This window comes from Microcaecilia unicolor, chromosome 2 (assembly GCF_901765095.1).
Source record: "Microcaecilia unicolor chromosome 2, aMicUni1.1, whole genome shotgun sequence".
NCBI classification, from domain to species: Eukaryota; Metazoa; Chordata; class Amphibia; order Gymnophiona; family Siphonopidae; genus Microcaecilia; species Microcaecilia unicolor.
The window spans coordinates 380843048-380869768 of record NC_044032.1 but is presented as its reverse complement, the minus strand read 5'-3'; the positions used below and the strand labels follow the sequence as shown (position 1 = coordinate 380869768).

The 26721-nt window shown below is 46.7% G+C and overlaps 1 protein-coding gene across 5 annotated transcripts in view; it reads right to left on the bottom strand.

The window, feature by feature from the left end:
* The window catches only part of YTHDC1 (YTH domain containing 1), a 274467-nt gene extending 255672 nt beyond the window's left edge, over window positions 1-18795 (bottom strand). For 3 of the 5 annotated variants that reach the window (XM_030190527.1, XM_030190528.1, XM_030190529.1), the window contains exons 1-2: window positions 18603-18795; window positions 1181-1282 (exon numbers count right to left, since the gene is read on the bottom strand). In XM_030190527.1, coding sequence (XP_030046387.1) covers window positions 1181-1282; window positions 18603-18630 — 130 coding nt within the window. In that variant the 5' untranslated portion in view covers window positions 18631-18795. Of the gene's footprint in view, window positions 1-1180; window positions 1283-16018; window positions 16099-17604; window positions 17883-18602 lie in introns of those variants that run through there. The other 2 variants (XM_030190531.1, XM_030190530.1) reach the window with 2 other exon arrangements.
* Between the last annotated feature and the right edge of the window lie 7926 nt (window positions 18796-26721).

Genomic DNA, 26721 nt, shown 5'->3' with positions numbered 1-26721 from the left:
CAGAAAAGTACGTTAACTTTGTACCAGGTAAACTTATCAGTTTCAGTTCACTTAAGGATTCTAACGTACAAATTGGCTGGGGTGCCTCAACTTTTGCATACAACACTTGCAAGCAGTGGAAATGCAGTAAGCAAATCTTTCAAAATACCAGAGGAGGAACAACAAATACCAACATAAAAATCCACCACAGTTAGTGCTCAGGACTAAGCAGGCCTCAACACCAGAAAAAAAAAAAAAAGAGAGAGAGAGAGAACTTAAAATGTGCCAAAAGCCCTAATAAAATAAGAAAGGAAATATAAAGTGAGGTAAGGCACAGGAAAAAATGATGTCAAATGAAAGTTATAGGACTCTGGGTAGCATCCACACTGGGCTCTATCAGATGACATCACCCATACGCGAGGAACACATCACCAATACATGAGAAACAATGTCCTGCTTGTCCTCAGAGAACGAAGTTTATACATTATAACAATTATTTAACAAAGGGGTTCTAAGCCCCTTTCTAAGCACGGCCATCAAAAAGGTTAAGCCTATACCTAGCATAGCCATTAAAAAGGCTAAGCCTATACCTAGCATAGCCATTAAAAAGGCTCTTTTCAGTTTATTTCATTAATGGTCATGCATTTTGTTAGCATGAGCGAACATCCATTTAAAAATGGCTCCCGCATTATAGGCACACTAATTAGTTAACATGGTGGTAATGTGAACAAGAGCTAACTGATCAATGCATCCCCTTCATTCTCTCCCCCAAGCCCCAACCAAAATAAATAAATTTAAAAACTTTAAAAATGCACAGCATGTTTAGCACACGCAGATAGCAAAACTAAGGTGGAATGCTTTAATGCATCCCATGTTAGAGCCATTTTTGCTATTCTAGAGGTGCTTTAGCACCTAACGCAGCTTATAAAAGGGCCACAAAGTTATCCAACATTCATATCACCCATGTGATATATCACCCATGTGAAAGCTAACTGCTCCCTATCTTTAATTGGTTGAACTACCTATAGCAGCAATAAATGAAGCATACACTTCCTATAATTTTCAGTCTTTCACATTGCTGTTGACCATTCTTAGCCCACTTCTTCGCACAGCTGCTTTAATTCAGACATGTATAGTTTTGCAGATTTTTTTCTAATCCACCTCCATCAGCAATATATATATATACAAAACAGCAAAGTACCTTTCTTCTCATTCACATCTTGCTCACTTTCAAGGTTATACAGCTCATCATCATGATCTGGTGCTTCAGTAAGTATGTCTTCCAGAACATTGACTTCTCCTCCTGAAAGTTTAAACGCCATTCAAATTACAACTACGTTGACAAAATACCATTACACAGATTAAATGTTTTCAGTAGTTAGTCACTTGTAAACAAATAAAAATTTGTAATGAGAACACATACGAATAGAGATGAATTACGGAACATTTATTTTGCATGCCATATTGACACCTTATATAATGTCAAGTTTTTTTAGTTTCCTTGAAGAGCAATAGGGAAGCAAATAAACCTACAAATAGAACAGAATTTCTTTCCAACACATTTTAAGAAATTAAAGCAACATTTGTTTCTGTACATCTATAACACAATGATAAGCCAGGGCCAGACATATCCCAGACTCCAGATTGCCATGGAGACTAGAAATTTCCATCTGGCACCTAAGATCTGCATGCCCTGGTTTATTGCTGCCAGAGCAAAAGGTAAAATTAGTTATTACCTAATAATTTTCTTTCCATTAGTCCGTACAGATCAATCCAGAGACTGGTGGGTTATGTCCCTTTGCCAGCAGGTGGAGATAGAGAGAACTTCTAAGTTTCACTACATGTGGTCATATGCAGCAACTGAAACCTTAATATGATCGATACCAAAGCATAGTGGGCTTTCCAATCATGACTAAACTTCATTCACTTGTCTTGAGACATATTAAAGATACCCTTCAACCGCATAAGCAGGAGGAATTCATGCAGCTCACAGCAAGTAAGATACTGGCTCCCAACGTCGACAAACCAAAAAAACAGCAACCTGCAATACATAAACCCAAAACCATGAAACAAAAAACTAACTCACAAAACAGAAAACTATGGGAGGGCCTCTGGATTGATCTGTTAGGACTAATGGAGAGAAAATTATCAGGTAATAAGAGTCAGCGGCACAAACGAAGCCAAAAAACCCTGCCGCTGAACACCAAGACTCAAAGGTCCGCCACATCCGAGCACACGCCTTAGAACGCTTCCTAGCCTGCAACATCGTGGCAATCACTCTGTCTGAATAGCCTTTCCTCCTTAACCGCGCCTTCTCAATAGCCAAGCCGTAAGACCAAAGAGGGAGGTATCCTCCATGAGAAGAGGACGCTGTCGCAGTAACCCTCGCTGAGCTGGAAGGAACAACCGAAAGTCGATCTGAAGACGAACTCGATCCGCGTACCACGGGCGTCAAGGCCAATCTGGAGCTATCACAATCAACCAACCCGACTGACGAACTACCCGATCTAAGATCCTGCCTATTATGGGCCACGGAGGAAAAACATAAAGGAGTTTGGACTGCGGCCAAGCCTAAAGGAGAGCATCGATCCCCTGGGACCGAGGGTCTCTCCCCCTGCTGAAAACCCCGTGCCATCAGATCCATCACCGGAACTCCTCATCTGTCCGTGATGAGCGCGAATGCCCGGAGAGTTCCCACACCCCTGGATCCAGCACGTGGCGACTCAAAAAGTCTGCCTCGATGTTCAATGATCCCGCAATGTGAGCCGCCAAGATCAGAACCAAATGATCTTCCGTCCACCGGCATAGCATAGCCGCCTCCTTAGCCAGGTGTGCTCTCTTGGTGCCCCCGACGGTTGACATACGCTACCACTGTCGCGTTGTCTGAGAGAACCCGAACCGGTCTCCCTTCCAACAAAAGATGAAAGGCCCAAATCGCCAGACGAATTGCCCTCAACTCCAAACAGTTTATGGACCAGGAGACCTCCGTCGGGGACCAAGTTCCCTGAGCCAACTGACCCAGACAATGGGCTCCCCAGCCCAAAGACTGGCATCCGTTGTCACTACAATCCAGGCCAGCGTCGCAAGAGGCACCCCCTGGATCAGCTCGTCAAGACTGAGCCACCAACACATTGCAAGCCTGGCCTCCGACTCCCAGAATAGATGAATTAAGTAATCCTCCGAGAGGGAAGACCATCTGCTCAGAAGCAAGCTCTGAAGAGGCCACATGTGACTCCTGGCCCACGGAACCACATCCAACGTGGCTGCCATGGACCCCAACACCTGCACGTAGTTCCAGGTCTTGGGAGCACTCAGCCGCAAAAGGCTCCGAACCTGCGACTGAAGCTTCAACCGCCGACTTTCCAGCAAAAACACTCTGCCTGATCGAGTGTTGAACAGTACCCAGAGATACTCCAGAGACTGGGACAGACTCAGGTGACTTGTCCAAGTTGACGATCCAACCCAAGGATCGCAGTAAACCGACAACTCTCTCCGTCGCCTTCACGCTCTCCTGGAGAGGAGCCCTTATTTTTTTTTTTTTGTTACATTTGTACCCTGCACTTTCCCACTCATGGCAGGCTCAATGCGGCTTACATGGGGCAATGGAGGGTTAAGTGACTTGCCCAGAGTCACAAGGAGCTGCCTGTGCCTGAAGTGGGAATTGAACTCAGTTCCTCAGTTCCCCAGGACCAAAGTCCACCACCCTAACCACTAGGCCACTCCTCCAGTCGCCCAGGTAAGGATGCACTTGCACCCCCTCCCGTCGGAGGAACACTACGACTACCACCATAACTTTGGAGAAAGTTCTGGGCGCTGTAGCTAGCCCGAAAGGCAGAACACGAAACAAAGCGTTGGCCCAGAACCACAAAACGCAGAAACTGATGATGAGGGGGCCAAACAGGAATGTGCAAGTAGGCCTCCTTGAGATTGAGAGATGTCAAGAACTCCCCTGGCTGTACTGCCGCGATGAAAGAACAAAGAGTCTCCATGCGAAAGTGACGCACGCACAGAGCCCTGTTCACTCCTTTTAGATCTAACACAGGCTGAAAGGATCCCCCTTTTTTCGGAACCACGAAATAAACAGAGTAGCGGCCGAGACAGCATTGTCCCTCCGGAAAAGGAACCACCGCCCCTAACTGGAGGCAAGTTGTTTAAGGTTTCCTTGACCACTGCTATCTTTTGAGGAGACTTGCAAGGGGATTCCACGAAAAACTCTAACAGAGGCCGAAAGAATTCCAGTTTGTAACCGTCTCGGATAACGTCCAAGACCCACTCGTCTGAAGTTACCCTGGCCCACTCTCCCACAAAACGGGACAGCCATCACCCTATCGACGCCGGGAGATGGGCCAATGCCCCATCATTGGGGATGCGCTCCTGAAGCTGGTCTCGAGGCAGCGCCGATATGATCCAAGTCCTCAACAAAGAGCAGCTTCCCTCTGAACGGCAATCGAGCCAAGCGCAACTTAGAAGCCATATCTGCCGACAAATGCCACACCCACAACCACCAGCGAGCCATCACCAAAAGTGAAATCTACTTTGCCGAGGCTCGAAGAAGATCATAAAGAAGATCCGCCAGGTATGCTAGTCCCACTTCTAAAGAAGGCAAATTCTCAACCAGTTCCTCTGCAGAAGCTGCTTTCTGCACCCAAGAAAGGTATGCCCTGGCTGCGTGAGAACCGCCTGGAGAGACAATGCGGCTATCTCAAAAGACATCTTCAAGGAAGACTCCAACTTCCTGTCTTGAGGGTCCTTAAGGACTGTACCACCCTCTACCAGCAACATAGTCTTCTTAATGACAGCCGTGATCAAAGAATCCACAGTGGGGACACACAAGGCCTCCCGTTCCCCCTCAAGGAGCGGATAGAGGCACAGCATGGCCCGAGCTACTCGCAAGTCAGACTCTGGGGTGTCCCACTGGGCCGCAATGAGAATCTTCATACCTTCATGAATATGAAAGGTTTTAGGGGGTTGTTTGGTCCCTGACATAATAGAGGGAGCCGCCGCTGCAGGAGAATCGGAATCTGGAGAAGAGATGTTCAACGCTTCAAGCGCCCACACAATAAAAGACGGCAGCTCTTCCTGGTGGAACAGCCGCGCTACCGTGGGGTCAGATCACCTTCTTCAATTGTCTCAGATCTATTTAGTCGGGTAGACGAAAACTGACAGTCATCTACCTCAGACCCCTCAGAGAGAAAATGGCATAGCAGCCATGTCTCCCTCTGTTACTGCAGGTAACGGGCTCTGTTGATACCCTGCCGCAGCCAAAGGCCCCACGGCCGCCACCCCCTCCTGTTCCTGTGAAAAATCCAAAATGGTGCCTGGCGCTTTTAGCCTTTTTTACAGATTAACTGGCTGTGCTGCAGCTCTGTCTCTACATTTTAGACTTAGCAGCTCTGTCTCTGAATCTTCCCCACAAATTCAAACTTGGTTGGTGTGACATGATTCTCTGAGGGGCAGCCTTATATACCAGTTTTTCTTGAGAAATCCACCTTTTATACAGATTAACTGGCTGTGCTGCAGCTCTGTCTCTAACATCCTCCTTCAACCTCCAGCTGTGTTCCACCAGCCCTACTCACCGTGATGGCCATTGCCTTGACCTCGTCCTCTCCTCTTCCGGCTCACCCTCCAATTTACACGTCTCAGCTCTTCCTCTCTCTGATCATCACCTGATCACCTTCACACTTCTTCACCCTCCCCCTCAGCCCCGCCCAACATTAACCACTACTTCCAGGAATCTCCAGGCTATTGACCCTCCCACCTTATCTAGTATTTCTAATCTCCTCCCCTCCATCATGTCCTCCGAGTCTGTCAACGAGGCTGTCTCCGCTTACAATGCCACTCTCTCCTCTGCTCTGGACACCCTTGCACCATCCACCTCCCGTCCCACAAGGCGTACTAATCCCCATCCCTGGCTGACCCCTTGCATCCGTTACCTTCGCTCCTGCGCCCGATCTGCTGAACGCCTCTGGAGGAAATCTCGCACCCATTCAGATTTCCTTCACTACAAATTCATGCTATCCTCCTTCCAGTCCTCACTATTCCTTGCCAAACAGGACTATTACACCCAACTGACTAATTCTCTCAGCTCTAACCCTCGTCGTCTCTTCGCCATCCTTAACTCCCTCCTCAAAGCGCCCTCCGCTCCCACCCCCCCCCCCCCCTTCGCTCTCTCCTCAATCACTGGCTGACTACTTCCGCGACAAGGTGCAAAAGATCAACCTTGAGTTCACTACCAAGCCACCTCCTCCTCTTCACCCTTCAACCCTCTCCCTCAACCAACCAACCCAGACCTCCTCCTCCTCCTTTCCTGATATCTCCGAGGAGGAAACCGCCCGCCTTTTTTCCTCCTCAAAATGCACCACTTGTTCCTCTGATCCCTTCCCCACCAACTTAACACCATCTCTCCTACTATCACCCCCTCCATCTGTCATATCCTCAACCTCTCTCTCTCCACTGCAACTGTCCCCGACACCTTCAAGCATGCCGTAGTCACGCCACTACTCAAAAAAACATCACTAGACCCTACCTGTCCCTCCAACTACCGCCCCATCTCCCTCCTACCCTTCCTCTCCAAGATACTTGAGCGCGCAGTCCACAGCCGCTGCCTTGATTTTCTCTCCTCTCATGCCATCCTCGATCCGCTTCAATCCGGTTTTCGCCCTTTTCACTCGACAGAAACGGCACTCTCTAAAGTCTGTAATGACCTGTTCCTTGCCAAATCCAGAGGCCACTACTCCATCCTCATCCTCCTTGATCTATCCGCCGCTTTTGACACTGTCAATCATGACTTACTCCTTGCCACACTGTCCTCATTTGGGTTCCAGGGCTCTGTCCTCTCCTGGTTCTCCTCCTATCTCTCCCACCGCACCTTTAAAGTTCACTCTCATGGATCTTCCTCCACCCCCATCCCCTTATCTGTTGGTGTTCCCCAGGGATCTGTCCTTGGACCCCTTCTCTTCTCAATCTACACCTCTTCCCTGGGCTCCCTGATCTCATCTCATGGTTTCCAGTATCATCTCTATGCTGATGACACCCAACTGTATCTCTCCACACCAGACATCACCGCGGAGACCCAGGCAAAGGTATCGGCCTGCTTATCCGATATTGCTGCCTGGATGTCCAACCGCCACCTGAAACTGAACATGTCCAAGACCGAGCTTATCGTCTTTCCACCAAAACCCACTTCTCCTCTTCCTCCACTTTCTATCTCAGTTGATAACACCCTCATCCTCCCCGTCTCATCTGCCCGCAACCTCGGAGTCATCTTTGACTCCTCTCTCTCCTTCTCTGCGCATATCCAGCAGATAGCCAAGACCTGTCGCTTCTTCCTCTTCAACATCAGCAAAATTCGCCCTTTCCTCTCTGAACACACCACCCGAACTCTCATCCACGCTCTCATTACCTCTCGCCTGGACTACTGCAACTTACTCCTCACCGGCCTTCCACTTAGCCATCTATCCCCCCTTCAATCTGTTCAGAACTCTGCTGCACGTCTCGTATTCCGCCAGAACCGATATACTCATATCACCCCTCTCCTCAGGTCACTTCACTGGCTTCTGATCAGATACCGCATTCAATTCAAGCTTCTCCTTCTTACCTACAAATGCACTCAGTCTGCTGCCCCTCACTATCTTTCTACCCTCATCTCCCCTTACGTTCCCGCCCGTAACCTCCATTCACAGGATAAATCCCTCCTCTCAGTACCCTTCTCCACCACCGCCAACTCCAGGCTCCGCTCATTCTGCCTCGCCTCACCCTATGCTTGGAACAACCTTCCTGAGCCCTTACGCCAAGCCCCCTCCCTGCCCATCTTCAAGTCTTTGCTTAAAGCCCACCTCTTCAATGCTGCGTTCGGCACCTAACCCTTACCGTTCAGTGAATCCAGACTGCCCCAATTTGACTGCCCCTATCGGACCGACCGTTCACTTGTCTATTAGATTGTAAGCTCTTTGAGCAGGGACTGTCTCTCTTTGTTAAATTGTACAGCGCTGCGTAACCCTAGTAGAGCTCTAGAAATGTTAAGTAGTAGTAGATCGCCCACGTAGGAACCAAAACGCACCCTGGCACTAGCAGCCGGCGTCCTCCCACTATCCCCCACTCCCGGAGAAACACACCTCCCGGAATCAGGCGCCGCTCACGCCAAAGGAAAAGACGCAGATGAAGCCGCCGCTCACAGGAACATGGCGCCCAAATCATCCACCGCTGGGCAGGAAGACGAAAGCCCGGAGGACCCCTGCAACCCTGGAGCCAAGTCAGCGGTTTACAAGGGCCGATCCCACACCTCCGAAGCGCGCTCTGCCGATCCTGTGCTGCGTGGGCAGGCAGAGCACACGCCCCAACGCTGCTCTCCGGTTCCCACACCAGGAGCAGCGCTTAACAATCTCCGAGGGAGCAGACATTAAAACTAGCTCTCCCAAACACACAACCCCCGGTCTCCTCTGCCACTAAGTCCTTTGGCAAGCACCCCCACTTACCGAAGCAGCAAGCTTGCTCACTGTGAGAGCAGAACGGGTGTTTGCCCCCCCCCCCCCCCCCCCCCCAAAAAAAAAAAAAAAAAAAATTACACATAGCAGAACCGGGAGATGGTGGAAGAAGGGAGGGACCTGGCACACCAGGTTTACCCTGTTCGCCTATAACCCAGGCGAGGCCTCAACCCCTAAACACAGCTCAACTCGGCCCGAGGGAACAGGGGAGGAACCAGAACCGAGAGCTGCAGAGTTATGACCTTCCACCTGCTAGATAGAGAGAATAATGAGGTTTCAGTGGCTGCATATGACCACATGTAGTAAAACTTATAAGTTCTATCTCCACCTGCTGGCAGAGGGACATAACCAACCAGTCTCTGGACTGATCTGTGGGACGCTATGGAACTTCATTTTTTCCTACATTACAAGGCTCTGTGTGAATGAGCTAACACTTTCACACTGGTCTCATGGATTTGAGAACCAGAAATCAACGCAGGAGTTCTCGCACTGCATGGCTCAGACTTCTTCAGAGTCATACAGTGCAGGGAAGAGGAAGTTCCTCTTCTGACCTCTGAGAGAAGGGAATTCATGCCTCATGACAACGGTTCAAAGGTTTTTTTTTTTGTTTTTGTTTTTTTTGGGGGGGAAGCATAACTAGCTTGTTGGGTGGCAAGGGTTACCTGCAGGTGGCTGATTTAAGGGGGGGGGGGGGAACTAAAGGAAGAACAGGCTAGAAACAACGTGCAAAGGGGAGAAAGTGTAAGGCTAGGTGATAAGAGGGGGGAAGAGCAAGTTAAGTGTGTTTCTGCTAGTAACATGCAGAGGCTCTTTATAAATTTGGACTCGCCTGTTTCCTTGAGTCCTGCCAGACCAATACAGAAGAGTGGATTATGTCCCCCTGCCACCAAATGGAGCCAGAGAAAAACAGCTTAGCACCAACTTCACTTCCCTTATAGGGGACTAGTGCTGCCTTCAGCTCCTCAGTACCCAATATCAAAGCTAAGACTAATGAAGAGACTTTTATGATTTGGGTTTCCAGGTACCCCCCAAAGCCAAATCTGGTGGAGTCAAAATAATCAATTCATGGTCACTATCCCAGGAATGAGAATTCAATACACCAAGGAAACAATTATCTTCAGAGTGGACTCTGTTAGCTGCCAATCTGTCATACCAAGAACCCTTGACAGCCATGGTTCCATATGTGGGGTTGTGGACTGGTCTAGAAGGACTCGAGAAAAAAAGAATAGGCAAGTCCAAAATTCCCCTTCCTTATTTACCAGACCAGTCCAGGCAAGTGGTATATACTCAAGCTCTAACCAGATTAAGGAAACCTCCAGACTCACATACCCAAATGAAGGCAGTTAAAGGGTGCAATCAAGGCAAAGGCACTGTCCTATCAGTATGCTCTGGAAGTCAGAGTTTTAACTCTGCCTCTGAGAACTCCTGTGCATAGATTGAGCGAGTTAGCCAGCCCTCCGTGACTTGCCAACTCTGGTATGGACTAAGATGATCATCTTCTTGAATCCTTCTGAAATCAATGTCTTCAAGACCACTGCGCCTTATTAAATCAACTAAAAAAAACCTCTCTCAAAATTTAGAAGGACCTGTGCACTTACAAATACCTCCAAGGTGACCAACTGACATTAAAAAAAAAAAAGGAACACAAAGCTTGATTTCTTCAGACCAAAATACCCTCCGAAGGGGGGAAGAGGGTTGGGCACAGAGATATGCATTCCTTTAGAAGTACTCAAGGAGATCAATTTCTGCCCCAAGACCTAAGAGATACTACCCTGCAAAGCTTGGTAGGAAAAAAAAAAAGACCAAGCATTCAGGATTAAGGAAAAATTGGGACTTACCTGATAATTTTCATTCCATTAGTTCTTCACACTATTCTAGGACGAGTGGGTAGTCATGTCCATCGACCAGGTGATAGAGCATACAGAACTGAGCCCTAGTACATAGTCCCTGCTACTGGCTCAGTTCCTCAGTATAAGTAGAAAAGCAAGGAAAAAAAGGCACTAGGAGCATGTACAGCAACCACATAGCCCAATTAAAAACAGACAGTAAAAGAACACCCGAAGACCCGGCCCCAAGGAGCAGGACACCAACACAGCTCAGAATCCTGCCCCGAGAAGGGTGCCGTAAAGCAGGAGGGCTCCTGGAAGTGTGAAGAACTAACGGAAAGAAAATTATCAAACTTCTTTCCCATTACGTTACTTCCCACTATTCCAGGACGAGTGGGATGTTCAAATGTAATCCCCTACGAGGGTGGGAAGCTGAACCTGCTGCTCGGACAGCTACCCCAAACACTAACTCAGATTGCGCAGCCACATCGACCCTATAGTGCTTGCTTAAAGTATGCAGCGATGCGCGAGTCGCTGCCCTGTATATCCCCCGGAGAGGAAAACAAGACCTTAGCCCAAGACATGGCCATATGCCTGGTAGAGTGTGCCTTCAAGACCTGAGAAGACTTCCCTTCCAGGATATAAGCTGCAGGCACTGCCTCCTTTAACCAATGGGCAATAGAGGCTTTAGAAACCATAAGACCCAGCTTCTGTTTACCAAACAGAACAAAAAGTCTATCCAAGCGTCAAAAGTTGGTTGTAACCGCCAGGTAATGCATGAGGGCTCTCCTCACATCCAGCAACCACAAGGCAGCATACTGATCTCCCACGGCCTCCCTCCTAAAGGAAGGGAGATCTACGAACTGATTAACATGAAAGGCAGAAATCACCTTAGGCAAAAAGGAGGGAACAGTCCGACCCTGGTCTCCGAAAACCGGAGAAAGGGGTCCCTACATGAGAGCGTCTGCTGCTCTGAGATGTGCAGCTCCAAGCCGCGTCATGCAGAAGTGATTGCCACCAGAAAGTCTTCCGAGATCTTTTACCATCGCCTTCCAATGGGGCTCAGAGGATGCCACAGAGCCCAAAGGACCAAGTTGATGTCCCAATCAGGAAAGGGTGCCCAAAAGGGAGGCCTCAAGTGATTCATACCCTTCAGGAAACAAACAACATCAGGGTGTGCCACTATGGAAAAATTCTGTAAGTGTCCCCTACAACATGCCAGGGCTGCCATATACCTTCAAGGACCCCAATGCCAGGTCCTTACAGACCCCAGATTGCAAGAATGTGGCCAACAGAAGAAGAAAAGGGATCTAATCCTCCCTCTGAACAGCAGCCCTCAGAGGTATGTCACATGCGGGCATAAGCTGAAGTAGATCTATTCCTGGCCTGATGCAGGACAGTAATGACTGAGTAAGAATAACCCTTCGTTCTCAAATGAGCCCTTTCAAGGGCCAGGCCGTAAGATCAAAGGGGGAGGGGTCCTCTATGACCAAAGGACCCTGACGGAGAAGCCATAGTGGTTCTCCGACCAGAAGATGACCAGACCCGCGTACCATGGACATCTCGGCCAGTCTGGCCCCAATGGCCCGCAACTCTTCTCAACAGGCGTACAGAAACCACTCACTCGGCCGTGGCTGCAACAAGGCGCACAGCTGAAAACTGCAAGACCATGGCATCGGCCCTTATCGCCATGAGGTCCAAGGACGGCACACCCCAGCGCTGAACCAGAAACTGGAACACCTCGGGAGACAACTCCCCAGGGTCCAGTGTGTGACGACCGAGGAAATCCACCTCCATGTTGAATGACCCCGCAATGTGAGCCGCCGAAAGACAGAGCAGGTGTTTCTCCACCCAGCCAATCAATAAGCCAGTCTCTACTGCCAGCTGGCTGCTGCGCCTCTCCCTGCTTGTTGATATAGACCACTGCCATCACATTGTTTGAGAAGACCCGAATGAGAGCCTTCCCAAGGAACTGTACAAAGGCCTTCAGAGCTCGACACACTGCCTAAAGCTCCAAGTGTTTGATAGACCACCGTGCCTCTGATGTGGACCAGGAGCCCTGGGCCAGGTGGTCCCTGTAATGGGCCACCCAGCCTGTCAAGCTGGCATCTGTGGACACCACTTCCCACTGCAGAATCGGGAAGGGTACCCTCAGCTGCAAGGACCTGGGACTCAGCCACCACCTCAAATCTGTCTGGCAGCCAGTGTCCTGGGAAGCCAGACGCTTTAGTCCTCCAAAACCAGAGACCAGCAGCTGAGCAATGATCGCTGAAGCAGCCTCATATGCACACTGGCCCAGGGCACCACCTCCATGGTGGCCAAGGACCTGCGCAAAATCCCAGTCACTTGGCCACGACTGAAGCAAGAGCGCCAACACCGCAATTTTGTGTGACGTTCCTCCGTCAGGAACACCTGTCTGGTATCAATTACCAGATACTTCAGCCGTTGCAACAGGACCAGTCCGCTCTTCTCAAAATTGATCACCCATCCCAGAGACTGGAAAAGACAAACCACCTTCACAGTCACCTCCACACTGTCCTGGTACAAGAATTCCCAAATCAGCCAGTCGTCTAGGTACAGGCGTACACAGATCCCCTGTCACCTCAGGAAGGCTGCCACCATAACCATGACCTTGGACAAGGTCCTTGGGGCTGTAGCTAGACCAAATGGCAGGGACGGAACTGAAAGTGCTGGCCCAGGACCACAAAGCGTAGAAACTGTTGATGCGGCCCCCAGATAGGGGTGTGCAGGTATGCCTCCTTGAAGTCAAGAGCGGTGAGAAATTCTCCCCATCGGACCGATTCAATCACAGACTGCAGTTCCATACGAAAGTGGGAAACCCACGGACAACCCCCTTTAGATCCAAAAATCTGGCGTACTGTTCCTTCTTTTTTGGGGACCACAAAATAGATGGAATAGCGCCCCTGCCCGCATTCGAAGGGACAGACCGGCACAAAGGCCTGCAACACCAACAAGGATTCTGATCTGCGCCTGCCAAATGGCCCCGTGGCACAGGGATCATAAGAAAGGTGCGAACAGGCAGGAAAACTCCAATCTGTATCCATGGAGCAGAATGCCCAGCACCCACTGATCTGTGATAATGGTGACCCACACTTCCAAGAACTGAAGGCATCCCCCAATTAGCACGGATGGGTGGGTCAACCTGGCATCATTGTGAATGTTGGGGATCGGCTACAGCTCGCCCCAACTGCCCTGCCGACTTTCTGTCTCCACGAAAGGAGGACTGCAGGGGCTGGAACCGTGCCTCCTGGCCGAAGAACATACTACCGAGCCTGTACTTCCTGTTGTCCTGAAACTTAACTCGAGCCAATGTCGATGGACAAGCCGCAAAACGTGACCTGTCCTCGGGAAGCCGCTGTGCTTTACACTCCCCATGCTCCTTGACTAGGTTGCCGAGGTCGACCCCCAAACAAAAGCTTGCCCCAAAAGTAAAACTTAACTAACCGAGCCTTGAAGGCAGCATCTGCCCCCCAAACCTGAAGCCACAGCTGGCACCTCACAGCCACCGCCAATGATATACCCTTGGCAAAAGCATGTCATATACTGCATCTGCTAGATAGGAATATAGGCCCCCTTATTACACATTAAGCTCTCTCATGGCCCATCCAAGTGCTACCTGGAAACCAGCTTCTTGATCCCAAACAACCTCTTCACTGAGGCACTACCCCTTTCAGAGGAGACAATCGCCTCTTTCTCCTCTTGTCCCAGTCAATGGAATGCCCCAGGCTCACACACTGCCAAAGTCAATTTGTGATTCCTTCCATGCACAGACACAGATTGGGGCTATGAAGGGCTAAAGGCTGAAGATGCTTCTGCTGAAGTAGGTCACCCTGGATTTTTTCCCACCAGGATACAAAGATTTTTCATGCATCACAAGCCTAATATGGCTTTAAAGGTATTGCCCTGGGCCAGGGCGCACATGAGGTCTCTCCAGTCTTCCCTTCTGTCCCAGTGGTCTCCACAAACAGATTCTCTGCAGGTGAGATTGCCTCTATAGACTCAGGAACACAGCAGCCTATTTTGGTGGCAGCGAACAGACAACTTGGTCAAGGGGATGCGGTTGGATCCACCTCAGTGAACAGTAGTAACAACAGATGCCAGCCAGCCTCAAGGGCTGGGGAGCCCACTGCCTGGAGAGGTTTGTGCAAGGTCTTTGGTCCCCTCAGGATGTATCCTTCTTGATCAACCTCTTGGAAACCAGGGCAATTTGGTTAGCTCTGGAAGCGTTTTGTTCACTGCTAGAAGGAGTGTCGGCAAGTGGGGGGACGAGAAGTCGCTAGTTACAGCAGGAAACTGCGAGGCTCGTGAAATGGGCAGAGCTTCATCTGGCCACCCTCTTGGCTTCCCATATAGCAGGGACGGAAAGCATTTAGGTGGATTTTCTCAGTCACACCCTGGATCCGGGAGAATGGTCTCTCAGTCCGCAGGCTTTTCAAGCGATAGTAGACCACACAAGGGCCTTAAGTAAAGATTAGTCCCATCTCATCTTTTATACCAGTTCAAGCATGGCAATCTGCTTCCTTGGAAGGTCCAAACAGAGTTGCAAAAGTCCAGATGTGACAAGACCACTACTGCAAAGATCACAATTCTGAACAGAAAAAAAAAAAAAACTTTACTAATCACATTGCAACAGAAGCATATGGTTAACAAGCGATAGACATCAGCGCACAGCACATTTTGGTAAGGAGACAATCTACAGCCATGATGACAAGTTTTTAAGCTGTGCGCTGTTGTTTACAGTGCAAGCACAATGTGAGAAATGTACCGCCAGGTCTGAGGCAGCGAAGAAGGATAAGGAGAGCCCCTTGATCCAACTTTCTCCATCAGTCCCAATATTCCTAGTAGTTTAATGGCTACCCTCCCCCTTGACCAGACAGGCAAAACAAAACAAAAATGTCAACCAGCTGCTCGAACTCCACCCTCAGTGTGAACCTTCAAGAGGCAGGCGTTTTTGAAGGTTTGCTCTTGGGGGAGGGTCAGCAATACCAGGAAACACCAGGTGATTTTTTTTTTTTAAGTTGGGAGAGGATTAGGTGGAGAAGGCGGAAGAGAGGGGTGCCCCTAGACAGAATTGTTTTTTCTTTTAAATGGCAGAACAAGGTAGTCACAAGACTAGCATGGAAAGGGACCAATATAGAAAGCTACCATATGGGGGGGGGGGGAGGGTACTGGATTAGGAGGACGCTAGATAATTTGGGGGCAGATGCAGACCGTGACCATTTTTTTGTAATACTCTTCCTATCAGTGCGTGAGCCAAACACTATTCACATACTGACAAGAAGGGGAACATTTTGGCGATGAACAGCACATTATTGTGTATTTTTAACATGCACCACTGCAGTATATTTTGGAGCTAATTTTGAAGCAGAAGCCACGTGCTAGGCCATAAGCACACAGCTCTACTGACTTTCTATATTGGCTCAGATTCAAAAAGGTCTTTCAGAATCTGTAATTAACAACCCTGACACAATGCAATTTACCAATGAACACAGAAATGCTGAAAAAAATATCTTCAGCACACAAATCACACCTCTTGATATCCTCCCCTCAAGGGACTATGAATGCTGCCTCTGCAGCAGCCCCAACTGACAAGTGATGCAGCAAACAGTCCAGAAATCTAACAGGAAGCTTTCTGCATGAAAACACTTGCCAATGAATCACTGAAACGGCCAGTTCGTTACTCTTTTTTTTTTTTTTTTTAATATGTACCTTGGTCTAATGAAGGTTCTTAATCAGTGGTGCCCAGAAGAGGTCAAACAGGATGTGGAGAAGAGTCTTGAAACCTGAGGCAATTTATTGACTCTTTCTAGACAAAGGGAATGTAATTATTGGTGGTATAACTGTGTACTACTGTAATTTTAACATGTTTGCAATTAGAATTGTTAGCAGCAGTTAGTGACATATGTAGCTGTCAGTAATCACTAGTGAACACATGAATTAGGAAGGGGGTGCAAGGGTTTCACTGATCAAGTACCTGCAGATAATATAGGTAAATCACTTTGGCTTGAACCACAGAAAGGTTGTATATCAAATCCATGACACCCCCCCTTAAATTAAAAAGTAAACAGGAACCAAAAAAGGTTAAGAACCCCCTTGCCTGATGTAAGACATCTGTAATGCAATTTTTCAATTTCCCCCCTCAAAAGCTACCTGATCCTACCAAATCAAAACAAATCATGAGATATATGAATGCAAATTTAGAGGGCTTCTTCTCAAGCAAACCGCACAATCGTGTCAAGATCCAAGTGTATCATTGTCCTTGGCTCTGACATATCTATTCTGAAAAGTATCGTTATCCAGTTGTCTGGCTATAAAATTATCGAGTGCCGAGACCACAACTGGCCCACTGCACTTTTTCACGCAATCAACACGATATGCACACTGATAGGTAGCATACTTTTGAAAGAGGCAGAAACAGGCAGAGAGGCTGGAAGATACTGCTGCTCTACTACTACTACTTAACATTTCTGTGTACCTGGGGTCCTGCATACATATGCTTACTACCTTCATTATATACAAATCTCTCTTCTGTGTATTCTTTTGGGATATCTTTAAAACCCTGACCCATTGGTGGTACTGGAGAATTGGGTATAAAGACCAATGTTCTGTGTTAATTGGATTCAGAGGCAATCTTGGTGTCTGGATTAGTGGCTTCAGGGATTGCTGTGGCAGCAGCTGGGCTCCCACCCTTGTAAAGTATTCAGAATTCTGCTTACTGCATGCATCTCTGATGTTGACGTCTTAATAGTAGTAAGGGTACTAGAATTAGCAGTGCCTACTACTACTACTTATTTCTACAGTGATGCGTACATCTAGTAGCGCTATAGAAATAAGTAGTAGTAAAGATATCCCAAAAGAATACACAGAAGAGAGATTTGTATATAATGAAAGTAGTAGGCATAGAAATCTCTCACACACATACATCGGGAATATCTGAAAACTTGAGGGTTACCATATGGCTCCAGAAAAAGGAGGACACATTGATCCAGTCCAGGTTTTGCTTCCATTGAAAGCAATGGAAATAAAACCCACACTGACTCAATCTGTCCTCCTTTTTCTGGCTCTTGACCTATTGGTGGCACTCAAGGATTGGGAGTGAAGACCAAGGGCAGGAGGGAGAGATCGATCTTATACACTCCACAAAGCTCTACAGCGAGACCCACTCCACTAAAGCTACTGGTGGTAAAGAAGTTGTAGGTTAACTACTGGGAAGGAAGGAAGAGAGAATGGGGACTAATGATGGGTGGGGATAGATTGGAAAGCTACTTGACTCAACAAGGGATGGGGAGGCTCACCAGGAGCTAGCAGGGTTAGACGTTTTCTTATGCTTCTTGGAGGCTGATTTAATGGCTAGAAGCTAGCCTGAAGAAACAGGATGCATAATATTCTTCAACATTAAAAACGTACTACAATCTCCAGAGACTTTGCAGTTAAAACTGAATATTAGGTAGGCGCATAACAACATAAAAGGCTACCTCCCAATACAATTCGTTGGATGTTTCTTGCCAATCAGATCGTTAAGTTTCAAAAAACTGGGACTGTAGTGCCTACTACTTGAGTCTGCAAAACGCTGCACACATCTAGTAGTAATGTACAAATAATTTAAACATTTATATAGGCCAGAAAACGCGAAACAAAATATAAAAGTGCTCCTCTACAAAACGGGGCACATTTCTACATTCCATAATTTCCTCAACCACGGACCCCTCCTGACTCACAGCTGCAGAGAAAAACAACAACAACTTCTTATGGGCCCATCCACTGCCGCCTGCCTAGTTCTGAATTCGAACTGCCAGATTCCAAACTTTTACACATTAAAAGGACGCTGAAAGCCAGCCTTGTGCCCCCCTCAATTCGAAGCACGCAAACGTGAATCAATATGGGATAATTACGTGTGTGTTTGTACGTATTGTAGCACAGTATAAAAACAAAGACAGTCCACGACTATGTTTTTATTTCCTATACCGTACACTGAACCACCAAGCTAAAGAGACCCTGGAAACGCATCATGTATACATATACGTGTACACTCATGTATTAACGTGTGTGTATGCACACAGCGGGATCGAAAAATGTACGTGACTCAATTTACGGAGACCAATAAACGGACACGGGGCCGGGTCATAGATGCACCGAACCGATTTTCCCTTTCTTTAAGCTACCAGATACAAAACGCAGTTTTTCTTTCCCCTCTCACAGGAATAGAGCGGTAGGTGCAAGCATACTACGCAGCGCACCAACGCAACGGGGCCTGTAGCGGCCGCCGCCGCCGCTTCCCTCCCCCCGCGGGTACCTTGCTCGTCCCTGCCGTCGGCCGCCATCCAAACTTTCGCTCTCTCTCTTCCCGTCTCTCCCTCTCTTTCTCTCCCGCTAGCAGAAGGAAAAGGTTCACACCCTCTTGTGCGGCCTCGATTCCGCCGGCGGCGGCGGCGACGAATACGGTTCGCCGTCTTTTCTTGGCTTTCTCCGACTCAAGATGGCGGCTCCCTCTGTCTGTATCTGTAAAGACTCTCTCTCTCTCTCTCTCTGTCTCTTACCCCCACCCCCACCCTTCTCCCGCATGATGCAAGGCATCAGTTCATTCCCAGCATGCACTTTGTCTCTCTTCGAGCCTCCCTGTGTTTTTCCTCCCTGCGTCACCAACGCGGGGCTTTATTATGTCGTCATGGGTTTTCAATCGCTTCCCTGTTCTCTTCCCATTATGGTGAGGGTTTGGGTTTTTTGTAGTGATCCGGCATGTTGCTATAATAACTAAGAGGAGCTTGTCAAATGAGCATACTTTTTTTATTAATATTGTAGCAAGTGTTTTGCAATGTGTTGCATTGCAGGCCCGAGTTACTCAATTTTTCTTTACTTCAAGTAGTATAGATAAATAATATGGGCCACTTTTATGAAGTGCTTTACGGTAGATAAACCCTGTTTTTACCTATGGAAAGGGCAGTTATAAAATTCCCCCATTGTATACGAGCATAAACATACATGACTAGTAAAAAAAAGCCCCGTTTCTGATGCAAATGAAACGGGGGCTAGCAAGGTTTTCTTCTGTGTGCATGTGGGAGTGTATGTGTCCGTGCCCTCTGCCCTCTCTCCCCTCCCCCCTCTGAGTCCTTCACTGCTTTGCTGTGTTTTCCTTCACTGACTGTTTCTGTTACAGAGAGGGCGGGGCAGACACTCATGGGGAAACCGGATATCTCTCCCCCTTCACACTTCCGGCTGGAGGCTTCATAGAAATCTTAGTTTCTTACCTGTAACGGTAGTTTTCCGTGGACAAAGAATCTTCTAGCCACACCCCTTGAATATACGCCACGATGACGTGCGTGACCCGGCCATCCAATAGCAACGCTTTAAAAAGAAAGCAAAAAAAATTAGCGGATTCCTGCCCATAAGTACTGTATAAATACACTTGACAGCCCAGACCAGTCAGTTTAATAATATAGCTACGACAACTAGGGAGGGATGGTGTGGCTAGAAGATCCTTTGTCCACGGAAAACTACCGTTACAGGTAAGAAACTAAGATTTTTCCATGGACAGGATCTTCTAGCCACACCCCTTGAAGACTCCCAAGCCAACACAGGTAACAAAAACATGTAATCATTAACATGAAATATACAGTAAACCCAAAGTCGGAGATCTGTTACCTGTGATAGGAGGAGGAGGACAGTTGTCGGTTACATTGCCTCCCGCAGGATTGACAGTCCAAACAATGAATCTGTCCGTGAAGCTGCATCCAAACAGTAATGCTTTGAAAAAGTATGCAGAGAGGACCAGGTAGCTGCCTTACAGATATCAATAAGAGGTGCTCTATGTAGAAATGCAGTAGAGGCTGCCATTGAACGTAATTTATGAGCAGTAACATGAGGATGTGATGCATGCTGGTGATAACAAAAATTTATACACTGAGTCACATATGATGATAAAGTTCGTTTTGATATTGGTTGTTGAGCATTTCCATTGTATGACAAAAAAAGCTGTGAAGGTCTATGACTACCTGACGTACGGTGCAAATAAATCGATAATGCTCTGGTACAATCCAATGTGTGCAACCTACTGTGTTGAACAGATTGATGTGGAGGAGGAAAAAACACTGGTAAAATAATTGATTGATTTATGTGAAAAGAAGAAACTACCTTTGGCAGAAACTTCGGATGAGGACGTAGTATCGCTTTATCATGTAATAATTGAGTATAAGGACTGTAATATACGAGTGCATGTAATTCCCCAATTCTTCGAGCTGAAGTAATAGCTATAAGAAACAAGGTTTTCCAAGTAAGATATTGAAGGGTTGTCTCTTGAAGAGGTTCAAATGGAGGTTCCATACGTTTGTCTAAAACCAAATTCAAATCCCAAACTACTGGAGGTAATTGAACCGGAGGTTTAAGGTTAAATAACCCCTTCAAAAATCTTTTAGTGATGGGATGTGCCATGACAGTGCAACCATCAATTGAATCATGAAAAACAGAAATCGCCGCAACATGTACCTTTACTGAAGATGCAGCTAGTTGTGAATTAGATAAAGAAAGGAAATATTCCAATAAGGAAGAAATTGAACATGACACTGGGTCAAGTTGATGCGCTGTACACCAATGACAAAATCTTCTCCATTTTGAGGCATAAACCATTCGAGTCGAGTGCTTCCTGGAAGCCAACAAGACTGCAAGAACTGGTTGAGAAAAAACTTGAGAAACTAATGATTGACTTGAAGATACCACGCAGTGAGCTGGAGGTGGCTGAGATTTGGGTGTAGAAGCTGACCGTTGTTCTGTGAAAGAAGGTCTGGAATTACAGGCAGAAACTGTGGTGGTCGGACAGCTAACTGGTTTAGCACAGGAAACCACACTTGCCTCGGCCAATACGGCGCTATTAGAATGAGTGATGATTTGTCTTGGAGAACTTTCTGCAACACTCTTGGAATGAGAGGGATTGGAGGGAATGCATAAAACAGAGAATCTGTCCAACGGATAGCAAATGCGTCCTCTGCTACTCTGTTCTTTGCAGGCCACCTTGAACAATATCTCTGACATTTGTTGTTCTGTGGGGAGGCAAAAAGATCTACTAGAGGCCAGCCCCACATCTGGAACAGTTCGTGAATAATTATGGTCTTCAGGGACCACTCGTGAGGTTGAAGACTCCTGCTTAATACATCTGCAATCTGATTCTCCCGACCTGGTAGATAAATTGCTTGAATCACCGAATTGAGGGAGAGAACTAGGTTCCAGAGTGTGACAGCTTCTTGACACAGATGAAGAGAACCCATACCTCCTTGCTTGTTGATATAAAACATTGCGACTTGATTGTCTATACGAACTTGAATCACTTGGGATCAAAGAAGATGGTGAAAAGTTTGAATAGCCAATCTGACCGCCCTCAATTCCAGAAGATTGATGGAATAACACTTCTCTTGATTGGTCCAGCGGCCTTGTGTCGAGAAGTGGTCGATATGCGCCCCCCATCCCACTTTGGATGCATCCGTGGTAAGAATTTTTGTTGGAAGAGGTGACTGGAAAGGCGCTCCTACCAAGAGATTGTGTTGATGTGTCCACCAAGAGAGCTGAAGTTTGATACGGGAGGATAGAAGAATCCTTGAAGTAAGCGGATCTTGATACTGAATCCACCTGTTCTTTAAATACCACTGTAAAGGTCTCATGTGCAGACGTGCTAGTGGAAGTACCGCAACTGTCGATGCCATATGACCTAACAGAATTAGGAGAACCCGATCCGTTAAGACCTTCAGTGATTGAAGATAGTGAACTAATTGGATAAGCAAATGAGCTCGAGGGAGTGGTAACTTCGCTAGAGACTCGTATGACACCAGATCCGCTCCGATGAAAGTCAATCTCTGTGTTGGGATCAAATGTGATTTTTTGTAATTGATCACTAAACCTAACTTTTCGAGAAGCACAATGGTAGTCTGTAAATCTTGAAGATTCTGCTGAGAAGACTGGGCTACGATCAGCCAATCATCGAGATATGGGAAAAGGACGATTCCCTGTCGATGTAATTGAGCAACTGGTGCTATGACACACTTCGAGAACACCCTGGGAGCTGATGTTAGACCAAAGGGCAGAACTTTGTACTGGTAATGTTGCCCTTGACAGACAAACCGAAGAAATCGTCTTGAAGAGGGATGAACAGGAATATGTAGGTAAGCATCCTGCAGGTCTATGGCTGAAAACCATGCTCCCTGATTCAATAGAGGGAGAATGACTTGTAACGATGTCATTCGAAACCTTTGTTTTGGGAGAAACTTGTTGAGATGCCGCAGATCTAGTATCGCTCTTTGACCTCCATCTTTCTTGGGAATGAGAAAAAAATCGGGAATAAAAGCCCTTGTTTATGTCGTGAGCAGGTACAATCTCTATAGCATTGAGATGAAGAAGTCTGCACACTTCCTGACGTAATTGAAACACTTGAGAACTGGGGACATGGAGATGTGTAGATGATCGAAAAGGTGGGGTTTGTGAAAATACCAGAGAATAACCATGTTGAACAATCTCCAGAATCCACTTGTCTGTTGTTATTGATCTCCAAGCAGGGAAAAAATGTTGAATCCTGCCCCCCACCGGACATTGGGCCTGGGAAGGGTCAAAAAGATGGCGTAAGCTTTTGCTGCTGATGTGGTTGAATAGGCTTCTGAGAACGCCTTTCTCTAACCGGTCTAGCATGAAAATTGTATCGGTGATACTGAGATTTAAAATGAGAAGCTGACCGTTGAGGAGGAAAAGACTTCCTTTGAAAAAATCTATTCTTAGTATTAAAATAAGGCAAGCGTTTATAGTTTGATTTTGAAGGCTGTTGTTTATCTTGCTCCAACGTATCTAACGTTGTACAGTCCTCTTTAAGGCCCTCAATTAACTGTTTTACTTTGTCTCCAAACAAAGAATCCCCAACACAAGGAGCATCAGCTACCTTGTCATGAACATCTTCTCCCAATGCCGACGCTCTTAACCATGACAAACGTCTGGATGCAATAGAAGTAGCCGCAGTTCTGACCGAAGTGTCAAACTGATCATGAATAGTTCGGATCATTTGTTTAGAACTGTCTTCTAAATTTACCAGAATTTGCTGAAAAAGTGGCATGTTCTGTTGCTGAATCAATGATTGCAATTTGGATAAATCTTCCATGATGGTATAAAGGTATTCAATCTGATGGAACATGTGAATTGCAATACGTGCTGACAACATGGAAGACTGAAAAGTTTTCCGTGCTAGAATGTCCATAAATTTCAAATCTTTCGGTGGTGGATGGTTGGTTATATCTTTCTGCAACTTACTTCGTCTCATGGCTGATTTGACTACCAAAGATGCATGAGGAAGTTGCATCTTTCCATGACCCAAAAAATCCTGGACCTTATATTTATTGTCTAACGACCTTTGTGTAGGTCTAATTGAATAAGGTGTGGACCAAACTAATTTTTGATGATCTTGAAGCACCTGCGGTATAGGCAAGGCTATTGATTGCTTGACTAAATTTAAATATTTAGTGACAGATCTTTTCCCTTCAGAAATGTCCCCTTGAGATGTAAGGGGTATATGCAAAGTAGTCACTAATTTGTGTAAAAATTTTGTATAAGACTCATCCTGGACAGGAAGAGTCTCCTCCTGAGAAGTAGAAGGAAGAGCTGGAAGCGCAGGTAAATCTTGTCCTGTTGTAGTCATGTGTGTATGATGTGAAGAAGCCACTGAAGGCGCTGGTGAATTTACTGGTGATTTTACTGACAACACTTCCTGCACCGAAGGTGAAGGAGAAAAGGCACATAACTGCTGCCTCTGAGGTTAATGAGGCAGAGATATTGATTCAGAGGTGACTAATTGAGTTGATTGAACTGCAGGCTGATGCATTTTTTGCTGATTTTCTAACAACTTCGTTAGCAAATCCACTATTTTCAATTGTGTAGTGGAAGAAGTGGAAGAACGCCCACTAGAGGAGGCATGAGAAATTGACCGAGTCGATCCCCTACATCTAGCAGAGTGGGAGGGTGATCGAGCCTGCCTTCTGCATCGCTTCTTCTGAGGAACAGCAGATGAAGAAGAAGATGAAGAACTGGATCGAACAGTGCTTCTGCCTCGAGGAAAATACTCATATTTTGAAGAACGTCGATGGTGCCGTGCACTGCCCTGCCTGGTACCGACATCGGATCCATTGCTCGAAGTCGAGCTCGATGACCTCTTATGATGTCGAGGGTTGTCAATACGACGTCGAGCATCAGCTGATCTCGAAGATCTATGATGCCGACGTCGATCTCGAGAACTGACCTCGATGTCAGTGACTTCTCTCAGCGACGCTTGCTGTCCATTTTGTAAAGAAAGAACCTGATCCCCGGGCACTGAGGCAAGGGGGAGAGCAGGAATGGACGCCACCTGATCCCCGGGCACTAAGGCAAGGGGGAGAGCAGGGAGAATAGCAACCTCCTGAAGCGCTGAAGCTGCTGATGCTGTGACAGCCATATGCGGTGAAGCTTTGTCAGAGGAGCTGACAGATCGAGTTTCAGACTGAGACGCTGTCAAATACTGCTGTAATTTAAATGCCCTAATGTCCAAGGATTTCTGAGACATATTCTTACAGGCAAAACAGGACTTGGTATCGTGATGTTCACCTAAACACCTCAAACATCTAAAATGTGTATCCGTGAGAGACAATTTACGGGGGCATGTAGCGCAAGCCTTAAACCCCATTTTTTTCTGAGACATAACGTAATAATTTACAATTGACTGACTGACTGACTGACTAGTAAAAACCGGGTCGCTATCAATCGCGGAAAAAATAAAACTGACTGGTCTGGGCTGTCAAGTGTATTTATACAGTACTTATGGGCGGGAATCCGCTAATTTTTTTTTTGCTTTCTTTTTAAAGCGTTGCTATTGGATGGCCGGGTCACGCACGTCATCGTGGCGTATATTCAAGGGGTGTGGCTAGAAGATCCTGTCCATGGAAAACGTTGGTGTTGCCTTTTATATAGAGAGATTTATATAGAGAGATTGGTGTTGCCTTTTATATAGAGAGATGATAAGAAGTTGCATGTTTTTATAGAGAGGTGTGGTAACCGTGTTAGTCCACTCTTAAAGGTTATCAATAGAAATCAAACAAAATAAAACTTGGAAAAGAAAATGATACCTTTTTTATTGGACATAACTTAATACATTTCTTGATTAGCTTTCGAAGGTTGCCCTTCTTCGTCAGATCGGAAATAAGCAAATGTGTTAGCTGATAGTATATATAAGTGAAGCTTCAAAGCATTTCAATGACAGTCTAGCAAGGTGGGGGTGGGTAGGAGGTATGCATGAGTACATCAAAGCATTCCATTTCATTGATAGTCTAACACCCATCCTGTTAGACTATCAATGAAATGAAATGCTTTGATGCAGTGGCGTAGCCAGACTTGACATTTTGGGTGGGCCCAGAGTTAATATGGGTGGGCACTATGTATATAGGTATGAGTAGTGTTTCTTGGGATACTACAAAATAAGGCCTTAGAATGCACTTGATGATGGATTTCTAAGTAGTCTCCCCCTAACAGCTGCATCAGCGTAAACCACATACATAACAGAAAAAACAATTTTTTTAAATATAATTACATTTTCCATATCTTAAAATTGACCCGACATAAGTCTACTACAGTGGCAAACCTCTCAACACACAACAGGATCTTGCAATATAAATACACAGGAAAGATGTATTCAAATTCTGGTAGCACCTCAATAATAGCAATACAAAATCCCTTAACTGTCAGGTACTTTGTGAAGTAACACTAAATCCTGCAAAGAAACTTCTTAGAGCCTATGTTGCAAATCTCAACACCAATTCTGAACACGAATACCAATAACAGTACTTTTATAAATGCAGCAGTGCATATACATAACAGCAATACACTTCCCATTGGAAAAGTCAGACAAGTCAGACTCATACAACCCGACACAACCTACATGCCAGCAGAATCTCTCACCTTGGTCACATGCAGAGCACATACCAACTCTCATCAATTACAGAATAGAGGACCAAACATTAGCAATTGTCCTGTAGACTGGCATCAGTCCATCCCTGCCCTTCAGCCTGGCATCGGCTTTTCCCTTCCCTACCCCACCCCACCATCCATCTCCATAGCCCAGCATCAGCCCTTCCTACCTTACCCTCTTCCCCATTTTTCCCCGTAGCACTGTATCAGCCCTTCCCAATCATTCATCCCATAGATAAGCCCTACCATAACCCCCCACCCCGCCCTTTAGCCTAGCATCAGCCTTGTCCTACCCCCTACCCATCCTCCCACGGTCTGGGATCTCTTCCACCAACCATGAAGGACACCAGCATTAAATATAAGACTTTTTTTTATGTCCTGGGCACTGCAGAGCCCACCTCCACCCAGAAACCTGCCTATATTAAATTTAAAACATTTTTTTTTAAATTTGTAACCTGGGC